The sequence below is a fragment of the Falco cherrug genome, chromosome 11 (assembly GCF_023634085.1).
Source record: "Falco cherrug isolate bFalChe1 chromosome 11, bFalChe1.pri, whole genome shotgun sequence".
In the NCBI taxonomy this organism is placed as follows: domain Eukaryota; kingdom Metazoa; phylum Chordata; class Aves; order Falconiformes; family Falconidae; genus Falco; species Falco cherrug.
The window spans coordinates 22,381,140-22,399,718 of record NC_073707.1 but is presented as its reverse complement, the minus strand read 5'-3'; the positions used below and the strand labels follow the sequence as shown (position 1 = coordinate 22,399,718).

The following is an 18,579-nucleotide window of genomic DNA, read 5'->3' as shown; positions in this document are numbered from 1 at the left end:
AGATCTGTATCACACTGAGAACTTCGAGCTCTGACCAGCACCATTACTGAGACAACATTTCAACTTCAGAGACTTCTGACTGGAGCCTAGGACTCAAAATTGGCTTTCAGTCCCATACCTCTGCTCTGTATTGCTTAAGCTTTGCAAAGAACAAAAGCAGACTATTCTATTGCTATAGTAACATTAACCAAAATAAACCATCTGCTGGAAAAGCTCCCAGGCACTACATGCAAGACTTGTCATCCATTATTATGGATGCACATAAGCTTATGGTATGTTCACATAGAGCAAAATATTCCCAACATACATACAATAAAACCCTCATTGCATTTAAAAGCTGCTTCAACGGGAGCTTTGCCCAGCATTTGGCTTACAACTGACCAGGGCTAGAATCTATGGTTCACCTGTGACTCACTCTTTGAAGCGTTACAGCCCAACAGGTAAAGGGCTGGCTGGACAGCTAACGACCGAGCAGCATTCCTTCCTTCGGACTGCTGCTCATTCCATACCCCTGACTGTAAATTCCCCCCTTGGCTAATGATGCACATCAGTGTAACAACAGGCATGTCTGGATTCACTCCATCTAGGCCTGTAATGTATTTCTAGCTGCCTGCTCACATCAGCTACTATGCTCGTACTTGGTTGAAGCAGTGAAAGCACATTGGGGGGGGGGCGGGGAAAAGGATTCTGTTAAACAAGGAAACACATGCCCCCGTTTCTCCATCACTAACACCCAGAGCCCTCCTGTCAAGCCCCGCACTGTCACACAAATACCAGGGTAGAGCAATGGGTTGTGCACAACGATCAGTGCAAAGTCAGTACCACAGAGGTAATTTGGAAGCAGATCTCATCTGGAAAGCTGCTGGCAAGTAGAGACCTGCCCTCTCTGTAGCACCAGTGCTATGGCTGGGCCAGATTGGAGTTGGTGACCTTGCTCAGCCCAAACGAGTGCTAGAGAAAGCAAATGTGCACAGATCCAAACAACTCTACATAGGAGCAGAGTCAGTCAAGTTGCACTGAAGGAAGGTGCACAACTTAGGTCTAGTTTTTTCAGCAAGTGGAAGACAGGGTTGTTAGTCTTCCTTTTTTTTTTTTTTAAAGAAGCAGGTTTTCTGTCAAGAGTTTTTAATATATTTATTTGAAAACAAGGTTTTGTGAAAGAGTACACTAAATAGCATATATCTGTTCTTCAGCCATAAAACACGGACTATCAGCTTTAGCTCAGCACAGATTGGGGCTGCATGCACTGAACAGCAGATCTTGATAGGAAGGTCTTCATGTCTGTCTTTCTGATATCAAGCATAGTGTCTTCTTTAGAGGACATGATCCTGGAAGAGGGGGAAGAGAGAAACCAGAAAAGCAAATGTATTTAACTAAAGCTTCTTGTGGTTGGCCCCACATGCTCACCCGAGCCTGCCTCTGACGCAACATTTACAGATTTTAGCAAGGAGTTTGTTTTCCTGCCCATCCACCAATTCAAGTGCATAACCTTTGCTCTTTGGAGTGCTGGGACATGCCAGCCCATATTTGGAAATAAAGCAACTGGGTTTCTGCCTCTCAGTGAGAAACTTGCACATCAGCTCAGGCACTTTAACCAAGGAACCCGAGAACCACACCATTCATTGCCTGGAACAGATCTACAAGTATCTTTATGTCGGGCTCAGAGAGCCCCACAGAGCCCACGTGTCTTTAAATTCTGCTAAGATCTGGTGGGAAGACAAGACAACCCCAGAAAGCAGAGTAGTAGCACTCTTCCGATCAATCGTGCCTCACTGAGGTCAAGCAGATGACAGCTTTGTTACATAAACCACTTGTCCTTTGGGCCATCTTTCATGAGTTGATTACTCACAGCTCAGCTGTTGCCTGTGACCCCCCACACTGCTGTAACTCTGCCCAGCAAGGCTCTACTCAAGGGTAGCTAAGCCTGTGAGATTAAAGACCAGATCCAATATGACTGGGTCAAGCCTGATCTGGAAGAGTGGACTTTTTTTATTGCTCCCAAGCTCTTCAAACTGGGACAGAGCATGTTTCTGAATCTGGCACAGAAGCCATCAAAGAGCTAAAACAAGAGTGCTGAATGCTGGTAACTGCTTCAGTTGATCCAAAGAGGCTTTTCCCTTCATTTGGATTAATAAAGGTGACTTTGCATGCTACGCTATACCTCAGGTCTTAATCATCAATGTACTCAAAGGGCTCTGGTGGTTCAGGTTCTTGCTCCTCTTCCTCAATCTTCGGACCGTGAGCTGCCACAGGTTCAACCAGCTCCTCCATATCCTCACTGGTGTCCTTCAGAATGATGATGCCTCCAATGGAAAGCTGCAAGACAAGTGCAGTGAGCATTAGAGCAGCTTGCTTCTGCCTCGTGGTGGAGTGTTTGTGACCACAAGTGTTTATCCTGAGCCACGTGAAACACCTCAGCAGGAATGAGTTTCAGAGAGCAAAGCATCTGACACTCACGTGGATCCCTGTCTGGTAAGGGGATGGAACACTCTACCCAGGCTACCTTTTGTATTTCCACTATCTAAGTCTAGTTTGATAGAAAATGACATCTGGATACACAGCTTTACCCCAATCCCAGTCTGCAGTTTTCCACATGAAAACTAATTGAACCATAATTGCTTTATAAGGCTCATATTTTCAGGGCCACAAAGCTTAGTGAAGCTTCTCTGTGTAGCCGCCTCCCAGGAGGCTATCTGAAACAGAGACTAATCTGATCACCAGCTTCCACCGACTGATGAATCCTATTAGCAGAACCTTGTAAAACCAAAGGGGAATTAATTACAAAGATCACAGCCAAACATCCTGGCAGACTGAAGCAAATCTGTGCGTCTCCAAGACTGAAACACAAGGTGTGAAGAGGCAGTGCCGTGTCATGCCTGGCCAGGATCAGGGATTTGGTCACAGCAGGATTCCAGGCTATAAACAGCATTTCAAAGAGGCCTTTTACTCTGGCATTCCCCAAAGCAGAGCAAAGGTCCAGAACAGTTCCATTTCAAGAGCCTCGTTGGTTACACACCCTAATCCCAGCAAGAAACTGCACTGTTTTGTTCTCTTCAAAACCTCTTTATGGGGGTTTAAGGCAGGAAGCTGCACTCCTCTCATGAAAGACTCTGCTCTGCATTTCATTCCATACATCTCATTTCATTTCATACATCTACATTTCAGTGCATGACATGATGCTTACTGGACCACATAGCGGATTTTCCCAATTCAAATACCATTTGAGTCACCTCTTCTTTTTAAAGGGTAGAAACTAAAAAGTCCTTCCACAGCTTTGCCAAAGGAGACACTTTAAAAGGGGACGATGCACAGAGAATTCTAATGTGCTGATGGAATTCAAGGAAGTCCGTTTCTTAAAAACATGACTATTTTCCTGGAAAAAAATATTACTACTTCTGAACACCATTTTCCCATGCATAGTCCTGCAAAAGAGGGGAGTCAAGGGTATTATTTCTTGAACAAAAATGAAGACCAGAAGAATCTGACTCGGGAGATTTAGAGGTCAGGAGTAAGCTTACCAGCTTTGCAATGTATTTGAGCATCTCAGAAAAGTTAGCATTAAGCCCATGGGGTAACTAAGATCCTTTTCATACTCCACCTGGCAATCACATGCTATCTTTTTTCTGTGTTAACAGGAGGTGAAGACACTTTTCTAAGGTCAGATGTAACTGAATAGGAAATCTGTTTAATGACAAAATCCCTCCATTTAGGTATAAATCCCACTTGCAGGATAACAAAGCTCCAGCCCAAGTCCTACTGCATTTCAGTGCTTTGACAATAAGCCTGTACAACTTTTCACCCCTTTGTAAAGATCATGGTTTAGTCTATATGTCCCCAGCAATGTCATTAATACAAAAAGTACATCTGACTGGTTTCCACGTTGTAGCATTTGATGTATGTAGAAGAGAAAGAAAAATAAAGCAGCATTAGCATGGTGAAAAGGTGTGCAGCAGCTCTGGCTTTCCCACAACTAGAACTGCATGTCATCATTTGGAGAAAGGGACACTAAAACGTTAATATGACAACAGTGAAGTTGCAAGTCCGTAACACGTGACAGTGATGCACTAGGTGTGAGTGGCATTCTCATGTACATACAGAACTTCTGGGTCCTTACACACAAGCCCAACACTGAGAATGCTCTGTAGCACATACACGGGCTAGGAAGGTGACACTTACTGGTTTGAAAGGCTGGTATCGGCAGCTCTCTGTCATAGTGAGAACTTTGAGCTGAGCAGGCATGACTCTGGCTGGGTTGTCCAGAAGCTGGAAGTTGGGTTCAGGCTCTTTCTTCTTTTCTTTTTCATCCTTCTTTTCAGTCTCATCCTGTGGAGGAGGGAAAAGAACATCAACATGATTTTAACAGCAATCTCTAACTCTTTCTCAGTTCAGGAGGGTAAGGTACAACCAGGCAGCAACTCAAGAGTGTGGTGAGAAACCACTCTTCTGCCAAGGAACAAGCTAACGTGTATCTACCACAGTATCTAGCACAGGCAATGCCAGTATAAATCTAAGCGCTCTCATCAAGGCAATGCCTCAGTCGACTGCAGGTGAAAGTAACTTCAATGAGAGGTGGTAGTGAACAATCTACCTGTGGCTCCCCTTTCTAATACTTTTCCTGTAAAATCACTCACCACTTTTTGTTCACAGCTGAAGACTCTTTAATATTGTTAATGAGCACATGAAAATTGCCAAAAGCTGCCCTTGTATCTTCACAGCTATAAAGCTGTCACTGATATTTCATGCTACTGGTATTGACAGCCACTCAACCAAAATGACTTGACCTCAGTGACTCCCTAAGGAATTGCAGTTAAGCCCTCCTTTACCCAATGACTCAGCAGCTAGAGGCAAAAGCTCAGAAGGAAAAAACACAGCATCCTTTGCATACTTAAGAACATGAATCATGTTTTCCCTCTTGCTCAGGAACATCGGAGTTGCAAACAAAAAAGACTGCAGAAATGATGGAAACAACCAATAGGAAATGATCAGGAACACCACTAAATGCCTGGCATGTCCTGTAACAGCTGACAAGACTTTCTCTGGCATGGTGACTGCTTGTCACTGCGCAGATCTCTTGGAAGCTGTGGATTACTAGTCATACAACAGGCATAACAGAAAAACAGGAAAGCAATTGTACCTCTAAAACATTAAAAAAAACAGCAAAACACTCAAACACAGCAGGTGGCAGCAAGATCCCTTTTTGCTATCCTCATTTTTATGCTCAATTCAGCCAGGAAAATTTTTCAGACATCTGGAGTCCACACACACAGAGACATGACACGCTAATACCTTCTAATGTATCGCTTCCTCTCAACACCTGTACTTAACTGTAAATTGCAGTAATTTTACAAGAAACATGAATCCGTTCAGCACATTTTGCTTAGTATATAGTGCTGTAAGAATAATTCAAAGAAAAGACAATGTTTGGTGATGAGAAAACTCTCATAAAGGAAGCAAAAGACAAAAAATAGAGATCCTACCTATGCATGGGATTCATTCTCTGGGCTAACTGGATGAAGTTCAGTGCCTACAACATGGCCACACTTTAGATTTAGGAAGGTTATTTCACACATACACCTTTGATCTTATGCCACACTCCCTTCACATACCACTTGTGTGCCTCTTTTTAAAATTAAAGAGGCCAAAAATTCTCTGACCATGCTGCTTTTCTCACAAAGATGTTAAAGTAGATTCAGAAAGGTTTCTACTGGGCTTGTCAGCTTTAGTAAAGCCTTTGACACAGTTTCCCACAGGGTTCTCCTGGATAAACTAGCTGCTCGTGGCTTGGATTGCCACAGCGTCTTGGGGTGGGTTGACCGTGGCTGGATGCCAGGTGCTGACCAAGCCACTCTATCACTCCCCTCCTCAGCAGAACAGGGAGGGAAGATAGTAAGATGGAAAAAAACTTGCGGGTCAAGATAAAGGCAGTTTAATAAAGCAATAGCAAAGGTCACACATGTGGAAGCAAAGGAAAACAAAAGATGTTATTCTCTACTTCCCATCAGCAGGCAATGTTCAGCCACTTCCCAGGAAGCAGGCCTTCAGTAAATATAGCGGTTGCTCCCAAAGACAAATGTCATAAATAATGAACACTCCCGCTTGCTCCCCCTTTCTCTCAGCTTTTATTTCTGAGCAGACATCATGTGATATGTAATATCCCTTTGGTCAGTTTGGGTCAGCTGTCCTGGCTGTGTCCCCTCCCAAGACCTTGCCCACCCCCCCAGCCTACTGGTGGAGGGGGGGATTGCTGGACAGACAGCCCTGGTGCTGTGCGAGCACTGCTCAGCAGGCGCCCACACGCTGGTGTGTTACCAACCTTTCTAACTACTAATACAAAGCGCAGCACTACGAGGACTGCTATGGGGCTCAGCCAGACCCAGCACAGGTTTGCTGCATAAAAACCTGGCTGGATGGCCAAGCCCAAAAAGTGGTGGTGAATGGCCTTAAATCCAGTCAGCCGCCGGTCACAAGAGCTCAGTACTGGGGCCCGTTCTGTTTAATATCTTTATTGATGATCTGAAAGGTCTTTTCCAACCTAAACAATTCTATAATGCATTTTCAGCTTACAGTTGTTCTTGGCATATTCACATCTGTTAGCAGAGCACAAAAAGGTTCCTTTGTCAGGGCACAGCAAGAATCTTAGCTGCCGTATGTTTTCCAAATTACGGCAACCACCAAGAATTCATTGTCCAGCCATTTCTCCATCCCTCAGCTTGCTCCAGGATGACAAATGAGGATGACAAACTCCAGTGTCAGGTCTATGAGCTGAAAGAATCTTAAGAGGACCAAAACAATCACCGTAACTACTCGGCAGCATATGGATCCTATGCTCAAAGCTCAGCTGGTTCTGCACTGGGTGTGGATAATGTTTGGCATTTTGACAGATGGGCAAAGCGCATAAGAAACTGCTGTCGAAAGGTGAACATTTCAGAACAGGGCGTTAAACATGTGCAAACCCAGAAAGTTTAAAAAGTCTTCAGTGCTCTCAAGTGATTCAGACACCACCAAGCAACTGCTACAACATTGAGTCCTTTTTAAAAGGTCAGAGGTACCAAAGACATGAAATTGCTAAGAGAATTTTCCACATTAAAAATAAAAGTACAGGGCTAAGAGATAACATTCCCTTGGCCTAGAAACAGCAGGCAATAAAATAATGAACAAAAGGTTCACACAGTTGAACACCTCAATTTGTCAAAACAAGCTTCTGCCTTTAAGTCAGTCAGCTACTTAACAATATTGAGAAAGATCTTTCTCAGAAATAAAGGACTTACAAATAATAATACCACCTCTGGCTTTTAACAGTGCATACACACATGTATGTATGATGTAATATGAGTAATATGAGTAATGATGATAACCAGTGCATGCAGTACACAGAAACGTGTGTCAGTGCTTTGCTCAGTACTAACAGCTGGCAGGTGGGACAGCTGTAAGTGGGTGCCAGCTGCCATGACACACCTTCAGCATTTGTAAGGGGGAGGGAAGACAACATTTAAGTTTCACTGTTTGCACCCACCACTTCCATCTTCTCCTCTTCCTTTTTCTCTTTCTCCTTCTCCTTTTCCTTCTTCTTGGCTTTTGCAGTGATGGACAGTACAGCAGTAGAAACCTGGATATGTCAACAGAGGAGGCATTCAGCACTATGCAGTGCTTTAGCTCCCCAGGCAGAGGAACAAAGGGAAAACAGTATTAGATCGGTTCTCAGGGAAGGTGTCAATAAGGTCAATTCCATTTCCTACCCACTGCTCTGTTTAAGCAACAAATACACCACCGTCCAAGCAAATAAATGGCACAGATGGGAAAAAAATGCCATGAATGCAGACTGGGTCAAGCCACATATACAGGAGAACAAAATTCCTAATTTAGAGATTAATCATTACTGTCTGGGTGTCTATATGATAAGTTTATTTATTTATTTTTAACAGAGCAAAAAAGAGAATTCTTGTTACAGGAAAACCTGTTGCCTGAGTCTCCAAAGTAAAAAAACCAGGAATACAGGTACTCTTTAGAATGACCTAAGGGTGTTCCACTGTCCTAATCAGACAGTTGTGTTTCTCCTTGCTCTAAAGAAATGGATACAGAAAATGCCCTATGGAGGAGCCCTCATGAGGCTTTGGCACTCCTGAGCCAGAAAGCATCCAGAAGCAACACCCAAACACAAAAATTCAGCACATCACCCTTACAGTGAGCACATCTCTCTATCCACAGTAACAGTCTCTAAGGCAGTAACTTTTTGAGAGGGATAGGAAAGAATTGCATTTGTCACGTTGCTGGTGAGGCTTTCTAGGCTAAATGCAGGCTCTTGGCACATTTTAATTTTGGCCAGAGAAGTCTAAAAGAGAAAGGATTTGTCCAATTCCCATCCTATTTCAAAGGTCACAAAGCAGCTATAAGCAGTGAGCTTTGACTTTCGTCAGAGTTCATTTCTGGGTTCCTTGGTGACTCGGAAATCTGTCCTGCCCAGCATTCAATTCTGGTGACGTTTTACAGTTTTCACACAATGTCATTCATCAGTGTGCCCGAGGTCTCCACTGCTGCAATTGTTCCCTAAGGGCTGATCTGCCTGCTGCTGTGGTCTGCTCAACAGCTTTCACCATCCTGCGCTAGGAGACAAATTACTTCCACTATTGTCCCACCTGTCATGCAACAGGTCTCACTTCTTCCTTTTCAATGCCTAGATATACTTAGTTCCACATTTACCTTTTTGCACTCCATGGGCCTGACAGCTATTATTTTAGCACGTGGGCCCGCTGCCCTGAGACCAGGTACACTTCTGTCCTTCCATATAAGACTATTTGAGAAGCGTCCCACCTAATATTCTCAACGTTTGTACTGCAGTAGCACTTTGAGCCCAAGTCATGGACAAAGATTCTGCTGTGCTAGGTGCTGCACAAAGATGACACGTACAAATCAGTAGGGCATGGAAAGCATTTTTTTTTTTTAAGATCAATGCTTCTGCTTGACAGCTGAAGACAAGAGAGGTTCCAGCAGCTCAGTAGCACAGCACTTGTATGCCATGATCAGCAACAGTCCCAGGCTCAGCAGGAAAAAATAGCTAGAACTCTCTTTCAGAGACAACAGCGCCTGCCAATTTTTCTTTCTCTCTTTAGATTCCCTGTTAGTGCCATCAAAATCAATGTTTATACTAGGAGGGAGAAGGGGTTAGTCTTTACAACACAGAAACCTAGCCCAAATACCTTTTCTTTCTCCTTTTCCTTTGGTACCTCAAGAGGTGGGGGGTAGGCAAATGTGGACGGCTTACAGTTGGACTTGTACTGGACTTTTGGCATCTAAGACAAATAGTTAAAAGAATTGTTACAGACGAGAAAAGCAGGGGGGGGGAAAAAACCCACAGCAGAATAATTACTTTAGCTTCATTTTCCTTCAAGCAGAGACAAACACAGATCCTCTAAAGAATACAAGCTTCCCCTTCTCCCCCTCCGGAAGCTGAGAAACTGTTATCAGTGGCAACAGTTCAACTAGAACAATGTTATTTAATTATTCTATAATTTGACTCTGGCAAGCTCTCCTAGCTTTCTCCATACACTCTATGCTATTCACACTATGCTTTATTCTCATCGTTGCAAAGCTGTGGTTTTGACGTTGCTGTGCCTGCTTGTATTAACACAAAATTGGTTTAAGATCTAAGTGAAGATCTGCTCTGTCAACGCACGCTAGGGCAAACCAAGCACTGCCTGACATTCACCTCTTGCAAAAGGACAGTACATTTTGGGGGTGCATTTCCCATGTCACATAGTCTTTTACTCTCAGCTACATAAACAAGGGCAGAAAGTATCTTCTGACAGCCAATCCAAATTATTAAACTGAATTAATTTCTGCAGTACCTCCACTCTCTTCCTTTATGACACACGATGGAGCATCGGTAGAACAGGAACTGCTCTGAGGAAGCAAGGTGGGTGTGGTGCAGCCCATAAGACATGACCAGCCTGCAGCTGGCTTCAGTGTGCAAGCCAAGTTATAGAACATAACCTGACCTACAGCTGTCTGGGCTCCCTGGAAACTAAGGGATGGGAAAGGAGAGTCAAAATGGCAGTAGAGCCAGGCAGCCAAAAAGCTGAGCTTACGACCACTGGGGAGGTGCAGAGACAAGCAGCAATGCAACCCCCTGTGAAGTATTCAGGACAGAGAGGAAGGGGCGGGAAGGCATTTTCATGCAAACTCCCTTCAAACACAGTGATAATTTTGAGCTCTGCATAGATTGACTTGATGCTCAGCCTGAGACATGAAGAAAAGCGACGTAGAGCCCTAAGGTTTTGGTCTAGGGGCTGCAATCCAGCAAGCTGGCTCAGCCCCACAGAGGACTACCAGCCCAGCCCTGTGCATGCTCTGTGCACCAAAGAACAAGCCTGCAGCAATGACAGGAGGAGGATGCACACCCCTGCTCTGCCACATTCAGAAGCTTTTTGTGGAAGTTACTAGCTAAGCTCTTCAACACAGGAGACCCAGCATGGTACACAGCTTACAGGGGCCATACCACAGCTGATCAGCTTGAAGAACAGATGCATAAGAAAAGTACAGTACCCACGACTGCTCAGTTTAATGTTTATTCCCCAAGGAATCCAAACAAATCCTGTTTTCCCACTGCTAGCTTTCCTAGGGCAGAATACCACATAATTTATTTCGGAGGGTAGAGGAGGGCAATGAAGCTTCCTATTTTTTTTTTTAAAAAAACAGCCTTGATCTTCTGGAGTGACAGTAGAGTGGTCTCTACCCACATATTCTGACTAGAGTTCCTTTTTTGAAGTAAATGTGTCAAAGCCTGTTCTCTGCATTTTTCCTGTTCTTATTCCCACCACCAGCTCTGCAATTTAAGGCTGCTTTTCAGACTTCTTCCAGTTAGCACCTCTTCTAGCAAGACAAGCTTGAAACATGCAAGAAAACCAACAAATCCATGCACATCCCTCCCACACCACTCCAGTCTTCCAAGTAGCTATCAGCACCTCTTCTCCTCTCTGCTCGTTACGTACCTTAAGATCCTTGTTAAGGCCAATGACACATGTTGGGGTGAAAGCCAGTGACAAGAAGTGTGACAGGGGGAACCAGAACCAGAACTGGGTGAAGACCAGAACCCCCACCACAGAAGGCATGTGAGTATGTCCTGTCCTCGACTGCAGTGAAATAGTTACGTTATGGCCTCCTGTAAGGAATCACAAATGAAGTAAGTTAATCAATGCATTCCTTGGTACTCCACAAGGACAGCTAAGCAACACATCCCTGAAACAGCTGCTGTAAAGGGGGCTACACAGCGCAAGCCAGGCCACAACACTGACAGATTTCTGCTCTGGAACATCCCTCCCTCCTTTACTGTGACCTCAGCTTACACAGTGGAGCAGACAGGCAGCGTTAACAACCAAGCTATCTGCTACATATTACCCAAACACAACCAATGAATACAGGTTAAACAAAAGTACAGTGCAGAAGGCAGGGAGAGGGGGAGAAAAAGGTAAACCTTTGCCATAAGCTGTTTTAAGACACAGCATATATATGATCCACAAGACAAGACTCACAAGGAAAACAGCACATAAAGCAGTGTATACAGAAACTTTTCTTTCTGTGGCTGCCTCTCTGAACTGTCAGTTATTCAGAAGAAATATGCCTAGGTTTTTATCCCACACCATCTCAGTAGAAAAAAAAATAGTAAACAGCAGCAACTTCAGAAGTTGCTTCTAGACATTATCAATCTAAGCAGCAGAAAGACAAGCTCCTGCAGTCTTTGCAGCAAAATTCCATCTCTGCCAGACAACCAAGTCTTAGCCTTGCACTTGAAAAGCAAAGACCAAACAGCTCTGTATGTTGATGTAGTGCAGAAACATCCAGCTAGAAACCAAATTGAAAGACTGGGCTTGCAGACAGAGCGAGAAAGTGTTAATCTGATCTGCACTCTTCTGATGAACACAGCGAACTGAGTTGAAGAGGGCACCAGGCAAGTCCATTACCGCTGACAAGACCAGGTGCAGGAAGGTTAACTTTGTTAAAATACAAACACCCACTCACCGCAAACTTGGGGCACTTTGTAGCTGAAAATCCCAACTGGAGTAGCATTTCCCTGCCTCACACAAACAGCCAGCTCCATAGGGCGAGCAGCAATGGAGCTGCCCGAGTTTTACAGACAAACAAAATTAATTTCTGCTGCCAGAATTAATGAAAGCCCTGAACAAAGCAGTAATCTCTAGGTGTCTGTCAGTGTTGGTCCCAGGAGAAGCAGTGGAAGATGGAGTATTTTGATGCCCTCCTATAGAATACTCTGCATAGTACGTGGAGTATCCTACAGGAAGGCATCAAAATCCTTGCTTTCCTTCCACGGTAGCAACAGATCTGCTGTTTGACTAGACAATTCCTTCCTGCCACCTCTTCAAAGAAAGGCCATGATACAGCGTCATCTTTTACTACTGCTAGGTCTGTTCTGCTTCTCCTTATTTTCTCGAATGCCAGTCTCTTGCCCTTATACTTGGATTTGCCACAGCATTAAGGAGGGACTGCCTGAGGTCTCGTGCTATCCCTAAACATGTCAAACTGCACACCTGAATTTCTGGTCTTCTCCCTCATTTTCACTTTGAAGTTTTCTTCACTGCATAAGGGCAGGGCAGTAATCTGCAGATATTCTGGATCAGGCAGCCCAGTGTATGTTGCACAAGCAACTTAACTAGACTTTATCAAACTTCTGGACTATGATTTTCAGAATTTATTTTATCCTTTAGAATTGTATTATCCAATCTCTGGAATTTCCTGGATGAGTAACAAGATTTCATATTCAAAAGATGCTGTCATGCTACATCTTTCTGCTGGTTTTCACCCACACACAGCCTACCCTCACTCCCAGGGTTTTGCAGGAAGCAGGAAAGGTAGGAAGATGTATTGCACAGCTGTGATTTATCTTTATGATTAAGCAGCAGCCCTGACAGTCTGGAAGGGAACACATTCCAGATCTTTGGCTGAATGGATGAAAGCTGTGACATGATGCCTGGGAAAAAAAACCAAAAAAAACCCCAAAACCCAACAGCACACAACAAAAAATTTTCAGGGCTCCTTGGGTAGTACTGTAAGGTCCATCTCCCAGAATTCACACTGTCACTGTAGCAAAGGTGGCTGGAATTAAAGTGACTGTTCTAAAGGCTATAAGGATTTGCTGGCTCAAGTTTAATATCAGTTAACAAGGCTGGGGGGGGGGGGGCGGGGAGTGCAGCAAGCAGATACTGATGATTTATATACTTTGATGAACTCACCCTTTACGTAGTTACATAGTTATGGTGGCACTTGGTAATACTCTGGCAGTGTGAGCCCAGGGCAACACACCAGTACAACAGTCATTAGAAAAAGATGTTTTGCGGACTTCGGAAATCAGTTTCCAACCCTGGCCTAGGCAGCACCTCATTTTCTAACAGTATCACAGTGTTCCTTTCTCTATCAGCAAAGACTTATAAACCGCTTCATCTATGTGGTGAATGAAGACTACCTGAACTGTTAGCAGCAGCACAGAAAAGTCAAAAATCTCACAGGACGAGCCATCAAAACCCTGGCAAAGTAGATTTCAGCATGTGCCAGCTACCTGATTCACATGGACAATGAAACACAAGGTAGCTCTTACCTAATGGACAAAAACATTAGCACAGGATAATGACTTTTTTCTTAACTACCAGAGAGTTAGACCCAACTTTACATGAAGAGCTCCTGAACAGGGACAGGCAGGAGAAAGGTGGGAAACAGTAGCACCAAATTCAACGTGTGGAAGAACAGACCTTATGCAAAATTTATTTTTTGCAATAAAGTCTTTAATATCCAAAATATAACACATCATGCGAGATGCGTATTTGGAGACAGCAATGAAGAGATAGGCAATTCTTTCCTCTGTAATTTGGATGACACTTTCTTTTTCATCACTCATCAAAAAAGTCTCCAAACTGTGGAGAATCCAGTACATTCACCATCAGGCTGTCAACAACTTCTTTGTCTTCAGTCTGAATTGCCCAGTGCCCACTGCTCATACCACCCAAACCTTTCCAAAAAAGGATTTTCCAGATACTACACAGGTATCTGTGTAGTGACTACCGCTCCTTCTTTTTCCTCACTGATTGAGAAATGTGGCGTTAAGAACCAGAGAAGATAGAGTCCAGAAGGCAAAACAGTCTTCAAGCAGGTAAAATCCTGACATCTAATTAGATCAGTATATTCCTTTTGTAGCTCACATTTGTGAATACATGCTCCAGAAAATAAAGCACATTGATTTTGAAAAGAACAGAAAGGGAGTCATCGCCTGGAACGAGAAAGCATGTTTGTACATGAAGGGGAGCGTTATGAAAGTTCAGAGGGATTGAAGGAAAAACAAAATCCCTAAGTTAAATTTAGGTGTCTACATTTGTCTTGTTTTATTAAAGAAGTAAAAATGTAGCTGCTGGGGCCTAACAATCAGACAATGACCAAACTAGTCATTCCCAATTCAGTGCTCCCAAGGTACCCTGCTCCTTCCAGGAAAGGAAGTCTGACTGCCTCATTGTCAGAGCAAAAAACCTACCTCCACTGCACCATTTCCCAGTTGCGCACTGGAAATCTTGTGCTTTTAATCAAAGTCTGTCACTGAAAAATAATTATGCTCTTCTCCTTCCTCCACCAAAAAAAAAGAACAAACCAACAAAACCCCCATATTCAATTGCCCCAGCTGTGGCAGATGACACAAAGAACCTTTTTTTCCTGATGGTGATAATTAAATTCTATAGCTCATTGTTTCAGATAAGCACTTGTATGGGACAGATAAAAAGAATTTATTCTTTTAAGAGGCTCCAATGAAAACGGCAATAGGTTAAGAAAGGGTAGTTCACAGCCCTCCCTCAGCTGCCTGGCAAGAAATAAAGAGGTTAAAGTTGGCACAAATTCATATGTAGTTTATTAAAATTGGATGCTTCTGGTTTCCAAGTGATTATATAATACATGAGTGACACAGGAAGCAAATAAGGTTTTAGCTGCATTTTTATGATTTAATCTTAAAGCTTGGAATCTGAAGCAGGTCTGTACTGCTGAGAGAAAAATCTCTGAGCCAGCTGGGCTCTGGCTTCCCAGCAACACAGTATGAGTATGGGAATGACCAAAATTATTCCAACAGTTTTATGCCAAGAATATTGCTCAGCATGAGTTCCAGGAGGGGTATCTGGGAGGCGATAAAAATAAAGAAGATGGTTCCAGTTGCTTTCTTCTAGTAGCCCTAGTCATAAAGCGCAGAGCAGCCTGACTGCCATGTGCCCACCAGGAAGAGAGCTTTTTAAGCATGTTTCCATGCAGATAGATGCAGGCAGCCCTAACTTTTTCTTCCCCCACCACATGGCTTGGAGATGTAGTAGTTTCAGACAGACACTGTGTAACCACAGCGCATGGTGCTGTGCTGAAGCCATGCCACAGAGACAAATACATGAGACTCCTTTGCTTACGTGACTTCAGGACTAACCTCGATCTCAGAGTACAGGGAAAAAACAGCTTGTTTCTTCTGATCACACAGAATAAGGTGGTGTATGGCAAGAAAAGGCCATGGCACGAGAGACCAGATGGGAGAAACTGTGTTTGGAAACTTGGAAAGGGGGTGCTATCGACAGACACAGCACTGTACAAGTCTTAACTCCAGCAGAAGGAAAAATTTGAAACGAAACATTGTCTGTCCTCTTTGCTTACAGGATCCTTCCTTAATTCACCCTGCAATTCAGCCCTTGTGACATTCTAATGTCTTTAGAGAATCCTATCCCTGGCTCAACATTTAGACATTAACACTCATGAAACGGCGTTTCCTCTGCTAGAAAAAGGTAGTGGTCTGTGAAACTAACTGGGTCTTCTGAAGTAACATAGATGCAGTTAATGATGTTTCCCACTGTGCAACATCTCTCAGTAATCAGGAAAAAGGCAAAACCTTGTTATTAAAAACATATTCAATACATGTTTTTTAAAAACTGGTTATGTCAAGTTTTAACAGAAAAAGCAAAATATGAGAACTGGATACCACAAGATTTCCAAGTTTCTGGAGCAGATACTTACTTAGAAAAATAAAGCAGCAATGTATCATGCTATAAATCAACGTTCAGGGTGACAAACAGAGCAAAAAGATCGTATTTGTCCAGATTTCTGGACACAAATTCTGCTCCAATGACTGGGTTGAGTCTCTAACAGAAGCACACTGATATAAGCTGACTGCAAAAAAGGGCTTATTTCTTTAATTAGCTAAAACAACTTGAAATTTGAGATTTCTTGCTACTATTATGTGACAGGCATAAAGCCAGCAAACTTCATTTGGGTAATGAGGTGCTATTACAGCTATTGTAGCTAAGAAAAGTTTAGAAAATTGTTTTACATATTTGGGAATTACCTGCATCCAAAATGCCTTGTGCCAGGATTGCTCCAAACTTTGCCATAACATCATCATGCTTATCATTGATCACTTTGGAATACAGCTGTCTGAACTGGCTGACCTGGATAAAAATAATAATAAAAAAAAGAGAGAGAGAAAGATTGTAACACTGACTGCATTAAGTCAAATATTCTGTCATTAATGGTAGCATCCTGGATTTCTGCACCCTAGGACATTTGTCTTTTCAACAGGTTCAGTCACTTGTGTTACAAGTCATCCGACCACTAATTCATCACAGATGTTTTCCCCACTTGAAGATACCCATATACTGATTTTAGAATAGTCAGGATGGACATGCATTTCCAAACCACATTTTGCAGGCCTTACAGGAATAGCCTAAGAATCTCTGGAACGTCACTGGACTAAGAGATCAACTGATGATTTTGTAGCAAGCCATGTCCTTAGGTGCATGACACTGCACTTCATCAAATTTCCTCTAATTCCTACTGCTGAAAAACTCAAACCTATTACGATTTTCCTGTGCAATATTTCTGCTGTGTTGGTAACGCCCCTATGGTGTGTCATCAGCAAGTTTTGCTACTGCACTCCTACCTTTTAAGTAAAAATCATTAATGAAAATATTTAACTAACAGTTTATGCCATGGTACGCTCATCACACTATCTTAAGTGAACATCAGTAAACTGCTAAACCTTTGCTTATATTATCATCACTGCTTTGAAGAACAGCTTCATCTTTCACTGGTTCACTAAGTGTTGAACAGACAGAACAGTATCACTTCCAGCAATATCTGAGGCTTTCTGAAAAATTAGTAACCTATGTCTTTTAATACATACAGTGAAGCAACAATACAGCTCAATTTTTATAGCTGAAAAAGCAGACAAGGAAATACCAATCTGCCACCCATTCAAAACCTGGGAAGCTGCATCCCATCCATGGCATGTCTGGGAAAATCTTTTATACCTCTTCTGTAAATTAATTTTAATCCAGATATGCACATGACATGTTTTCATTTTTTCTGTCTTCATACTAAGCCTTGACTTGACATGCTAAAGGAAAGGAGGTCTTTTCAAAAAGACTCTTTCCAAGATGTCTTGAACAAGCTTGTTCCCACTACTGGTCCACTTTGTTGCTGGTATTCCAAATCCTCTTCTTGCATCTGCAGCCACAGATGAGAGGACAAACTTCTCACCCAAGGCAGCAGGGCCAGACACAGCCACCAGGGACACAGAGCAGTTCCTAGTATCACAAATGCAGCTGAAGTTTCCAAGCATAAAACCATAATACCAGATACCTCCCTAGCCATTTTTCCCATCCAAAGAGCATGTGCCTTTCCAGGAAGACCAGTAACATCTGCTCAGCAACAAGCATCTGAGGAAAGGTCCTACCTTTCAGCTGTGATGCACTTTTAGGGTTTGCTATAGGCAAAGAGGCCAAGCTTCAGCATCACCACTAGGAATGTATTCTTGCACAGCCTCTGATGCTCCCAGCACATAACTGTACCAGTGAAGGAGACTTAAATACTAACAACACTGAGGAGTTCCTTCTGGCTGGTAACAGATCCAGCCAGTATCCTACCTGTGCAGAACACCACAAGCTCCAAAGCTGTGCTAAAGATGGGCAGCACCGTGCACCAGGAGCAGCCTTCAGGCATCACTCCTAGTGTGTGATCTGTCTTGGAGTGCACTGGAGAATCTCAAAGCGCTTACAGAAGGTTTTTGCACCCACGAAAAAAATCCAACCATTCATACAACTGAGTCAGTGACATGAGAATTGTGCCGAGAAAAACATTTTGTCAAACTGGGATTCAATGTTAAAAAAAAAAAAAAAAAGAAGATCAAAACAGAAAGAAGAGCTGACCGAGGGGATAAATCAAACTGCAGGTGTTTCTCAGCAAAGCACAAGATCAGATTCCCCAGTGAAAGCACATCAGAGCCATGAGGTAATCCTGCAACCGAGGTAATGCTAGTAATAAATTTCACCATGTTTCACATGTGAATTTTCAACCAGAGACAGCAAGAAGCCGAGACCATACCTTTGGGAGATATGTCCAACGTCTGGAACGGAAAGACAACAGAGGTTGCCCCTTCAGCCCATGACCATTAAAGCCAAGGGTGGCAATGCTGCTTGGCAGCCCTACACACTTCATGAACACTTTAGATTAAGACCACATGTTTTCTGAAAAATAGTTCCCAACATCACACCGCTTAAAACACAGGTG

The 18,579-nt window shown here is 43.2% G+C and overlaps 1 protein-coding gene across 1 annotated transcript in view; it reads right to left on the bottom strand.

The window, feature by feature from the left end:
• Positions 1 to 1,117: 1,117 nt before the first annotated feature.
• PSMD1 (proteasome 26S subunit, non-ATPase 1) overlaps positions 1,118 to 18,579 on the bottom strand; it is a 75,638-nt gene continuing 58,176 nt past the window's right edge. The window contains exons 19-25 of the mRNA XM_055723286.1: positions 16,358 to 16,460; positions 10,986 to 11,155; positions 9,195 to 9,287; positions 7,514 to 7,606; positions 4,177 to 4,323; positions 2,162 to 2,316; positions 1,118 to 1,328 (exon numbers count right to left, since the gene is read on the bottom strand). Coding sequence (XP_055579261.1) covers positions 2,170 to 2,316; positions 4,177 to 4,323; positions 7,514 to 7,606; positions 9,195 to 9,287; positions 10,986 to 11,155; positions 16,358 to 16,460 — 753 coding nt within the window. The 3' untranslated portion in view covers positions 1,118 to 1,328; positions 2,162 to 2,169. The remainder of the gene's footprint in view (positions 1,329 to 2,161; positions 2,317 to 4,176; positions 4,324 to 7,513; positions 7,607 to 9,194; positions 9,288 to 10,985; positions 11,156 to 16,357; positions 16,461 to 18,579) is intronic.